The sequence below is a fragment of the Barbus barbus genome, assembly GCF_936440315.1.
Source record: "Barbus barbus genome assembly, chromosome: 33".
In the NCBI taxonomy this organism is placed as follows: domain Eukaryota; kingdom Metazoa; phylum Chordata; class Actinopteri; order Cypriniformes; family Cyprinidae; genus Barbus; species Barbus barbus.
The window spans coordinates 29,100,932-29,112,200 of NC_136761.1; the positions used below are offsets into that span (position 1 = coordinate 29,100,932).

The following is an 11,269-nucleotide window of genomic DNA, read 5'->3' on the forward strand; positions in this document are numbered from 1 at the left end:
TCTAGGACTAGGTTTAAGCCTTGTCTGTGAAACCGGGGGATAATTTATTTCATTTCCGCTTTATTTCAATTTACAAAAATTGCTTTTAATAACAGTTTAGGTTTAACAATAAAGACCCTAAATGGAATATGGAAAAAAAAAAATACAACTCATAATGAATGACAGCACAGTATAAGGTGATTTTTTTTCCAAACAAAACCTAACAATAATAAAGTGTATTTTATAATTCTGAATGTATAATCTGCGTTAAAATCAGACCGAACGCGTTTAAAAAAAATACTTTTATTGTGAAGAGAGGAAATGACGTGTTGCGCTTAGTTCCTGTTCATCCGACTGAAAGGTAAGATGAATCTTTCTTCATTCTGCATTATATAAACACACGGGTTGCTTTCATTATATTATTATAGTAATTATATCTCAGACACAAACGTTTATGCACGGAGGCAATGAATGATATTTGCTCAGTCTGAAACTAACCAGCCTCACATTATCCTGCAGGAGAACAGCCTCACGCGACTGAACTAACCGAGCGTGACTGCGCATGCGTCTGCGCAGATGGACAGCGTGAGCAGCCACAGCGTGTACGTGCTGCAGCAGCTGCAGGAGCAGCGCAACCAGGGCCTGCTGTGTGACTGTATGCTGGTGGTGAAGGGCGTCTGCTTCAAAGCGCACAAGAACGTGCTCGCCGCCTTCAGCGCGTACTTCAGGTGAGGCCCGCGTGACGTCAGTGTCCAGGGCGCGCGCTCTCTCCCTCCCGCTCTCACCTGGACGCACCTGTGCTCCGCAGGTCTCTGTTCCAGAACTCTCCGGCGCAGAAGAGCGATGTGTTCCACCTGGCCATCCAGGACGTGGGCGGCATCGGGCAGGTGCTGGACTACATGTACACCTCACACCTGGAGCTCAACCAGGACAACGTGCACGCGCTGCTGGAGATCGGGCAGAGCCTGCAGGTCTCACACACACACTCACACTCACACACACACTCACACACACAGTCACACTCACACACAGTTCAGTCGACACCCTTGTATTGAACTGAATTGAATCATCTTTGATCTACATTTAATAAACTTTGAACTTAATTGATTAAAAAATGAACTGAATTGGGGATGTCATGATACCAAAAATCTAGTAGTCGGTACAGATGCCACTAAAAGTACTCGATACCACGGGAAAAATAACCATACTTAAACATTAACTCCATTATTTAGCATTACAAACACAACATTGGAGGCACTTGGCCTTCAAAATAATACACACACACACACACACACACACACACACACACACACACTTCTATACGCTGAATGCAAGCATTAGTCAACTATGGGTGTAATATTGTAACAATGTTAATAAGGATAATCCACGGCCGGATACACAACAAATGAACAAGCTGTCAGTAACGTTATGTGTGTGCGCTCGTGCTTTCTGAGCTGCGCTCTCAGTTAAATCTCACACAATCATATTTATATATCGTCCCCATCTTCCTCGTGTAGTTCTTCTGTGTGCTTGTAGGTGTTTTCTTCTTCTTTACCCTTTGAGGCCCGACTGAAACACTTCCATGCACCTGCCCCCCGCTAGTTCCAGAAGAACTGCAGCCTCGCTAGTCGCTAGCTACAGTACTTGCGCTACTGGAGAAAACGGTTTGTACTGACTTGGTACCGCAGTATCGGTTCTCCTGACATCCCTAAACTGAACTGATTAAAAAATGAGCTGAATGAATCAATAGTGAGCTGAACTGAATCATTTATAGTTGAATCAACAATTAACTGAATTTAATCATTGTCTTCTGTAGAAATGCTTTACAGCTGAAATTGAATTTGTTTCATAGTTGATTAATTTTGCGACTATTATTAAACTGAATTGAATCCATATTGAACTGAAGTGAATCAACAAACTGAAGTGAATCCACATTGAACTCAATTGACTCAAAGGTGAACTTAATTGAACTGAAAAAAATGAATTGAATCAATGTTGAACTGAATTAAATAATCTCTGATGCAAATTGAATCAACTGAATTGATTAAAAAATAAACTGAATGGAATAAACTATGAATTCAATTGAATTCTGTAGAGCTGCTTTTAATTGAAATGGAAAAATTCAGAGCAGCTGTAATTGAATTAGTTTCATATGAGTTTTGTGAGTATTATTGAACTGATTAAAATCTATATTGACAGTGCTCTAGAAATACACGTGACTTGATCATATTTGTAAATGCTGACGGTGTTTCAGGTGTTGAACATCCTGAACATGTGTCAGGCGTTCCTGAAGCCCTGCGTGTCGACCGATGCTTCTCTCTCTCTGCCCGCCGACGTGGCTCACGATCAGGACTGCGTGATCGGAGGATCGTTACCGTCAGACACGGATCTGCACAAGCCTCTGCCACACGGATACAAGCTCAGGAACTTCTACACCAGACAGTATCTGAAGCAGAGCTGCAGCTTCCCACCGGAGGAGCCGCTCCAGAGCAGCGTTCCTGTGGCAGGCTCCGCCCACCCGTGCGGCTCTGGCTCCGCCCACCCACGCAGCTCTGACTCCACCCACCCGTGCGGCTCTGGCTCCGTCCCCCCCATGCGGATCAGACTCCACCCACCCATGCGGATCAGACTCCACCCACCCATGCGGATCAGACTCCACCCACCCGTGCGGATCAGACTCCACCCACCCGCGCGGCTCTGGCTCCTCCCACCCACGCAGCTCTGACTCCACCCACCCATGCGGATCAGACTCCACCCACCCGTGCGGCTCTGGCTCCGCCCACCCACGCAGCTCTGACTCCACCCACCCATGCGGATCAGACTCCACCCATCAATGTGGCTCTGACTCCACCCACCCGCGCAGCTCTGACTCTGCCTACCCGTGCGGATCAGACTCCACCCACCTGCGCGTCTTGCGGCCAAAGAAAACCGTTTACCTGAAGAAGTTCAACTACCTGCGCTCGCACGTCAGTGCGGAGGACGAGGGGGCGGAGCACTGTGACCCACAGGGGGCCACGCCTACTTGCCCCACCCATGCCACCGCCTCTGACCTCTCCATGACCTCTGACCCAGCAGAAGTGTCCGAGCTGAAGACGACGCCTGTGGCGGAGCCCGATGGCCTGAGAGGTCATGTCGAGAGGTCAGAGGTCAGCAGCGGAAACAAGTACTGCTGTGAGGTTTGTGGAAAGACGTTCAAACATCCCAGCAACCTGGAGCTGCACAAGCGCTCACACACAGGTCAGACACACACACACACTCACTCACACACACTTACACTCTCACACACACACTTACACTCTCTCTCACACACACACACACACACTCACGCAGCTGCTGGTCTCTCTCTGCAGGTGAGAAGCCGTTCCAGTGTAATGTGTGTGGGAAAGGATTCTCACAGGTATGTAAACACAAACACACACCTGATGTGTTCCTGCTGCATGTGTTCATGTGTCTGCGTGTGTTTGCAGGCGGGAAACTTGCAGACGCATCTGCGCAGACATTCAGGAGAGAAGCCATACATCTGTGAGCTCTGCGGGAAGAGGTGAGTGTTCATCATGTTAGAGAGGAGTCAGACCCAACACGCTGACTAAACCAGACGGGGACGTCTAGTGGAAAGAAAAGACAAAATCCACATTTAAGAGTAGAGCTGCACAATTAATCGCTAGAAGATTGCGATCTCGATTCAAACACGAACGTGATCTTATTTCTAAATGACAACGATTCCTTTCTGTCCGTTAAAACTTTGACAAAATCACATCATAGCATTCAGATCTGTTTTAGCACTGCCGCTGACAGAGAGAGAGAGAGAGAGCAGTAGATGAGAAAACAAAGGCTTTTCCACCACTGTATTATTTCTGCTAGTCTCTGAGAATCGTTCATATTATCACAGAAATACTGGAATAAAAGATTATAGTTCAGATATAAACACTGATGCCTATGGTAGCGAACAAAACACAGCAAATTATCAGAGAAAGTACTTTTCGCTTCAGACTGGTGCTTCAGATAACTTTTGTTGATATCAGTGTTTCTCCAGTAGATGCAACAAGTGACCGTTAAAAATGTATTTATCATTGAATCATTCATTCAAGAGATTCGTTCAAAACTGATGATTCCTTCAGTAATGAAACAAGTGAAGTATTTACAGGGATCTCTGTTTAAAAAACAAACACGATTCTCAGTTTATCCAGAATCATGCAGCTCTATTTAAGAGTTTATTCTATCACACTTGATCTATTTGTGTCTGTAGAGTTCAATCTTTAAAGAGTTTTTTCTCTTACAAACACTATAAACAGTTTCATTCACACTGATTTATACCACATTTACTCCTAAAACATGGTGGATGTGTTTGTTTTCTGTCTGTTGACATTATTTTCTGATTTATGGAGTGATAAAAAGAAGAGAAATCCAAAATCTCCTCTAGAAAAACCTTTAACTCTAATATGACGACAAAATCAGACTAGAATTATGACCCTGACTTTATACAATAATCAGATTTATGTTCTGGAAATGAATGCAATTCTGTGCATATTTAATTATAAATTGTATCATTTGCATATATAAACACACCATTTCAGAGAGCATGTGATATAAAGCTGAGGTGTTCAGTGGGAGTGACTCTGTCTGTGCTTCAGTTTCGCAGCGTCCGGAGACGTCCAGCGGCACATCATCGTCCACTCGGGAGCGCGGCCGCACCTGTGTGACATCTGCGGACGAGGTGAGCTCCGTCAGCCATCAAACACCGAGACCCAGAGAGACGTGCTGACCTCTGCTTCTGTCCTGCAGGCTTCAGCAACTTCAGCAACCTGAAGGAGCACAAGAAGACGCACAGCACCGAGGAGGAGTTCACCTGCGAGCAGTGCGGGAAATCCTTCAACATGCAGAGGAAGCTGTTCAAACACAAGCTGCGGCACAGCGGAGACAAACCCTACAGCTGCCAGACCTGCGGTGAGCCCTCACTGACCCCTCGCTGACCTCTCGCTGACCTCTCGCTGACCCCACTGCTGTAGAGCTAGCACTATACACTGATCACCAGTGCTGGGGGATGCTTACTAGTTACGCAATCAGATTACTCTTTTGAAGTAATTAGTAAAGTAACGCATTACTTTTTAATTTAAGGAAATATCTTATGAGTTCCTATGTGTCTGATGTATTGAGTGACAGCTCTGGGGTTGCCATGTAGAGAGAAATCAGGAGTAAGTGCAGAGCGTTGTGTGAGAACATGATCTTACTGTAGTTCAAGTTTATTTGTATAGCGCTTTTAACAATACAAATCGTTGCAAAGCAGCTCTACAGCAAATTAAGTTTCCACAATATATTTATACATTGCAGAACCTTAATACAGTTGGGCAAAAAAGTATTTAGTCAGCCACCAATTGTGCAAGTTCTCCCACTTTAAAAGATGAGAGGCCTGTAATTTTCCTCATAGGTACACTTCAACTATGAGAGACAGAATGGGGGGAAAGAATCCAGGAAACGACCTCTGACATATATAGCAATTGTAAGTCGCTTTGGATAAAAGCGTCAGCTAAATGAATAAATGTAAATGTAAATCACATTGTAGGATTTTTAATGAATTTATTGGTAAATTCCTCGGTAAAATAAGTATTTGGTCACCTACAAACAAGCAAGATTTCTGTCTCTCACAGACCTGTAACTTCTTCTTTAATACCCCTTTTCCACCAAAGCAGTTCCAGGTGCTAGTTCAGAGCCAGTGCTATAGCCGGTTCTTAGTTAATTCGACTGGCGAGCGCTTTAAGAACCGGTTGCTTTTCCACAGGCTAGAGAGCCAATACAGAGCCAGGTGTTACATCACTGAATACGTTTCATGTTTCGGATCACTAGCGCGGCACAACAGGCATCTGTACAAAGCATCAGCGCCACACAGATCGATCGATCGGCACACAACACGCTAAAGCACCGCGAGAGCGATCCTAAAGCATAAAGAGCCGTCTGCTTTCCCGTCGCTCCCGCAGCACCCCGATATGCCTCGCACTGACCGGTCCGCGCAGCGCCGATCTATCCCGGACAAGCCTAAACAAACTATCAGCAATGGGGGACGTTGCGTTGCTATTGATGTTCATGGCTTTGCGAACCTACATCGGCATCCAAACACGGCGAAGCGGTTCTGTTGGCGTCTGTTTATTTGTTAATCTAGCTACTGTGCTAAATAACCTTGGATTGTTTTGGTTATTATCTATGAGTTTGTGGATATGCTCTACCCTGGCAGCTTTTAGAGCCTGTCTATAGCTGGACATACTGTTTTTCCACGCAATTCTACAAACTTCCAAGTTAGTTTTTCTCCATTTGCGCTCAAGAATACGAGTTTCTTTCTTGAGAGAATGGGTATAACTGTTGTACCATGGCGCAGTACGTTTTTCTCTAACCTTTTTCAATTTGAGGGGGTCAACAGCTTCTAATGTATTAGAGAAGATGGTGCCCATGTTGCTAGTCATTTCGTCTAGTTCATGTGTATTTATGGGTACACAGAACAGTTGAGATAAATCAGGCAGGTTATTTGTGAATCTGTCTTTGGTGGCTGGAACAATAGTTCTGCCCGGACGATAACGCGGAGCCATATAACCAATATCAGTAATAGGCAGCATGCACGATACAAGGAAATGATCAGTAACATCATCACTTTGAGGTACGATATCTATATCAGTAAGATCAAGTCCATGCGATATAATTAAATCTAGCGTATGATTAAAACGATGAGTGGGCCCGGTAGGGGTGGGCGATATGGGAAAAATATCATATCACGATTCACAATTTTATCACGATTCTTTGTCATGTTAGTTTTACTATTTTGGTTTTACAAGTTGTCTGAGCATTACAGCCAAACTAGAAACACAAAGCCTTTCAAGGTAACAAAAAACAACAAAAGACATGGCGGATATTTAGGCCAAAGTGGGCGAAGATAAAAATCTTTGTCATCATTTTATCTTTCTTATTAAAAAATAAGAACAAAGATACACATAATATACAAATAAAACAGTGCTTTATTTTCAGGTACAATAGGTGTATTTAGCGGAGCATTCAATGAAATTGAATGAACAAATATAAACATAAAACACTAGATAAACTGATTCCTAAAGCAACTGTATTAAAGTTTTTCAGTCAAGAATAGTGAGGGATTTTTCTCTTTGTGTTTTGTTGTTTTGTTAACGTTAAATGAATAGTTCCCCCAAAAACTAAATAGTCATCTGTCTGTCAATTCTGTCATAATGTTTTATTTTTATAATAAAAGGGAAGTCGTGGCCTAATGGTTAGAGAGTCGGACTCGTGATCCAAAGGTTGTGGGTTTGAGTCTCGGGCCGGCAGGGATTGTAGGTGGGGGGAGTGAATGTCCAGCGCTCTCTCCACCCTCAATACCACGACTGAGGTGCCCTTGAGCAAGACACCGAACCCCCAACTGCTCCCCGGGCGCTGCAGCATAAATGCTGCCCACTGCTCCGGGTGTGTGTTCACGGTGTGTGTGTGTGTGTGTGTGTGTGTGGATTTGTTCACTACTCACTGCTGTGTGTGTGCACTTGGATGGGTTAAACGCAGAGCACCAATTTCGAGTATGGGTCACCATACTTGACAATACGTCACGACTTTACTTTTTACTTTTACTTTTTTTACTTTATACCATCATTTACTCAAAAGTTGTTTTAAACCTGATTGAGTTTCTTTCTTGTGCGAAACATAAATGCTATTTTGAAGAAGGTGGAAAACCAATCAGTTGCTGGTCCTCAGTGACTTCCACAGGATTGTTCTTTCCTGCTATCAAAGCCAATGTAGACCAGCAACTGTTTGGTTACCCTCATTCTTCAAAATAGCATTTAAATTTTAGGGTGAACTATCCCTTTAATGACAGTCGACAGCATGTTTAGTGTCCTGTCTCTTTAAGAGCTGCACGCATCTAATATACAGGCACGCATCCGTTTCTCTCTTAACTATTTACTTTCATTTTAGAGATAACCAACTGAGTCTGTATGTAAACCTTGTGTGTTTGACAGTATTAGCACAAAAGATAAGTTAGTTGAGTAATCAGGCGCTGTTAGACAGGCGTTTTAGTGCGCGTGCTTCAGGTGTATGCGCTCAGAACAAGCGAATTAAACATTTAACCAGCAAGGCTTGTGTGCAAATAATGTAGTTTTGCGATCGTGAATAAGTGCAGTGTCCTGTCAGAGTAACTCTACTGCTGTATGTGGTGTTGTACAGTATATAGAGACGGAGACCAGAACTGTATTTGATATAATGTGTGCTGTAGCAGTACTGCCATATTTCTTAAAAAGCAGATCGTGGAGACATTTTTTATCATCCATGATCTAAAATCGTCATATCGCACACCCCTAGGGTCCGGTGACGTTTTGCTTGACTCCAAAAGAGTTTATTAGGTCAGTAAACGCAAGTCCTAACGCATAATTTGTATTATCAACGTGAATGTGTTAAAATCTCCAACAATTAGCACCTTATCAACATTAACCAATAGATCTGAGAGGAAATCTGCAAATTCTTTTAGGAAATCTGTATATGGCCCTGGCGGTCTATACACAGTAGCCAGAGCAAGAGATAGGAGAGATTTATTTTGCATATCTAACAGTGTAACATTAAGCAGAAGTATTTCGAATGAGTTAAACCTCCTGTATCCTGTTTTCTGAGTAACATTGAGAATATCACTATATATTGTTGCCACGACCAGTCTGACGGGGCTCATGTTTATAACAGTAGCTTGCTGGAGTAGACTCATTTAGACCAAAATATTCATTTGGTTTCAGCCAGGTTTCAGTCAGGCAGAGTACATCAAAATTATTATCTGTGATCATTTCATTTACAATAACTGCTTTGGGTGCGAGTGATCTAATATTTAGGAGCCCAAGCTTTAAAAATTGTTTTTGTTCATTTATTTTGTGTTTTTCTGGTTTAATCACGATCAGATTTTTTCTAGATTCTGAGGGTATGAGGTAGAGAAACAGTAATAGCCAGTAATAATGTGTATTGTTGTGTGTGCTGCAGCAATGCAAAGTCCAGTTCACAGTTAATGCTATTGTTGAAGAGTGGAACATGATGCATTACATTTAAAATGTACCTTTCTACAGCACTGCTGAGGTATTGATACTCATTTGAAAAAAAATCAATACTAAGGTTTTATTTCCCAGTGATTGTTTATTTAACAAAAAAATGTAATGCGTACAATATGCATTGAACTGGATGAATTGTGCAGAATAGATATGTTCCTGCTCCTCTGAACACTCAAACGTTGTAAGACAGAATCAGTGGATCACAGAGCGTTCAGACAGAGCTGCGTTTCACTAAAGTGTCAGAAGAAAGCGTTGAAGCGTTTGGGAACAGCAGCCCAGAACAACGCTTATCAGAGGACAGAAAACACACGTTATTTCACAATAAACTAAATGAAACTGTAGCCTACATAGTTTGTGCAGTTACGTTTATTTAAACAGAACGTTAAAAGTTCATATTGATCATGTTCTTTTCTGTAATGTTAATATAAATCATACACTGTCAGAATAAAAAGCTAGTTTTATGCATGAACAGCCCATCACTGCAGTGCCTTATGAACATGAACCATGCTTTCACTGAAGTTATAGTATATGTAGATTTCCATGGTTACCACTACAGTAAACATATTAACCACGTGTAAACAAATATATAACCTAATAAGTTACAATAATATAATAATAAATCTGAATAAATAATCTCTCCATTGATGTATGGTTTGTTATGATAGGACAATATTTGTCTGAGATACAACTATTTGAAAATCTGGAATCTGAGGGAGCAAAAAAATCTAAATATTGAGAAAATCTCCTTTAAAGTTGTTCAAATGAAGTTCTTAGCAATGCATATTACTAATCAAAAATGAAGTTTTGATATATTTACGGTAGGAAATTTAAAAGTTATAAAGTTAAGTGTGTATCATTACCCATTGAACTCGTAATTGAATAAAATATTAAAGTTGAGTGTGTGAGTATGGTATCTGTGTCTGATGAAGCGCTGGTGTGTGTTTGCAGGGAAGTGTTTTGCGGGGTCAGGTGATCTTCAGCGTCACGTGCGCTCTCACACAGGTGAGCGGCCCTACACCTGCGACACCTGCGGCAAGAGCTTCTCACGCACTGCAGTCCTGCGCAGACACCGCAGCGCTCACTGCAGCCGCGCAGACGCAGACTCCTGCAGGAGCAGCGAGGAGCTCAGCAGCGGAGCACTGTGGGGACGAGCCATGAAGACCCTGCAGAACCACACCGACACCGAGCACTGAACTTCCTGTCATGTGACCTGTGGTGCTGCTCTCAGGGACGCTGTGCAGCCGCAAACTCTACATTAAACACTGTTTAGAAATGTGTTCCATCACGTGTGTGTGTGTGTGAGAGAGAGAGTGAGAGAGAGAGAGTGTGAGTGAGCGTGAGTGTGTGAGAGAGTGTGTGACAGAGAGGGAGTGTGTGAGAGAGTGAGGGTGTGTGTGTGAGAGAGAGAGGGAGTGTGAGTGAGCGTGTGTGTGTGTGTGTGTGTGTGAGAGAGTGTGTGACGAGAGAGAGAGGGAGTGTGTGTGAGAGTGTGTGACGTGTGTGAGGGTGTGTGTGTGTGTGTGAGAGAGTGTGTGACGAGAGAGAGGGAGTGTGTGAGAGAGTGAGGGTGTGTGTGTGAGAGAGAGAGGGAGTGTGAGTGAGCGTGTGTGTGTGTGTGACAGAGGGAGTGTGTGAGAGAGTGAGGGTGTGTGTGTGTGTGTGTGTGTGAGAGAGTGTGTGACGAGAGAGAGAGAGAGAGAGAGGGAGTGCGTGTGAGAGTGTGTGACGTGTGTGAGGGTGTGTGTGTGTGTGTGTGTGAGAGAGTGTGTGACGAGAGAGAGGGAGTGTGTGAGAGAGTGAGGGTGTGTGTGAGAGAGTGAGGTGTGTGTGTGTGTGTGTGTGTGTGTGTGTGTGTGTGAGAGAGAGAGGGAGTGTGTGTGTGTGTGTGTGAGAGAGTGTGTGACAGAGAGAGGGAGTGTGTGTGAGAGAGAGAGGGAGTGTGTGTGAGAGTGTGTGACGAGAGAGAGGGAGTGTGTGAGGGTGTGTGTGTGTGTGTGTGTGAGAGAGGGAGTGTGTGAGAGAGTGAGGGTGTGTGTGTGTGTGAGAGAGAGAGGGAGTGTGAGTGAGTGTGTGAGAGAGTGTGTGAGAGAGAGAGAGGGAGTGTGAGTGAGCGTGTGTGTGAGAGAGTGTGTGACAGAGGGAGTGTGAGAGAGAGAGAGCGTGAGGGTGTGTGTGTGAGTGTGTGAGAGAGAGAGGAGAGAGGGAGTGTGTGAGAGAGAGGGAGA

General features: G+C 43.7%; 1 protein-coding gene across 1 annotated transcript; it reads left to right on the top strand.

Moving 5' to 3' along the window:
* The first annotated feature begins 287 nt into the window (after positions 1-287).
* Positions 288-10,845, top strand: LOC306853345 (zinc finger and BTB domain-containing protein 49-like). The gene is made up of 10 exons (XM_079390655.1): positions 288-340; positions 499-707; positions 788-950; positions 2,234-2,695; positions 2,727-3,216; positions 3,330-3,376; positions 3,447-3,520; positions 4,611-4,693; positions 4,762-4,923; positions 9,993-10,845. Exons 2-10 carry the CDS (start codon positions 556-558, stop codon positions 10,235-10,237), a joined length of 1,878 nt encoding a protein of 625 aa, XP_079246781.1. The 5' UTR covers positions 288-340; positions 499-555; the 3' UTR covers positions 10,238-10,845.
* The last annotated feature ends 424 nt before the right edge of the window (positions 10,846-11,269 follow it).

Bases quoted from the DNA above. Each gene is read 5' to 3' on its own strand.
- LOC306853345 (XM_079390655.1), top strand. From the start codon at position 556: ATGGACAGCGTGAGCAGCCACAGCGTGTACGTGCTGCAGCAGCTGCAG. The intron at 3,217-3,329 runs GTCAGACACACA...CTCTCTCTGCAG, and splicing joins GCACAAGCGCTCACACACAG to GTGAGAAGCCGTTCCAGTGT. The intron at 3,377-3,446 runs GTATGTAAACAC...GTGTGTTTGCAG, and splicing joins GTGGGAAAGGATTCTCACAG to GCGGGAAACTTGCAGACGCA.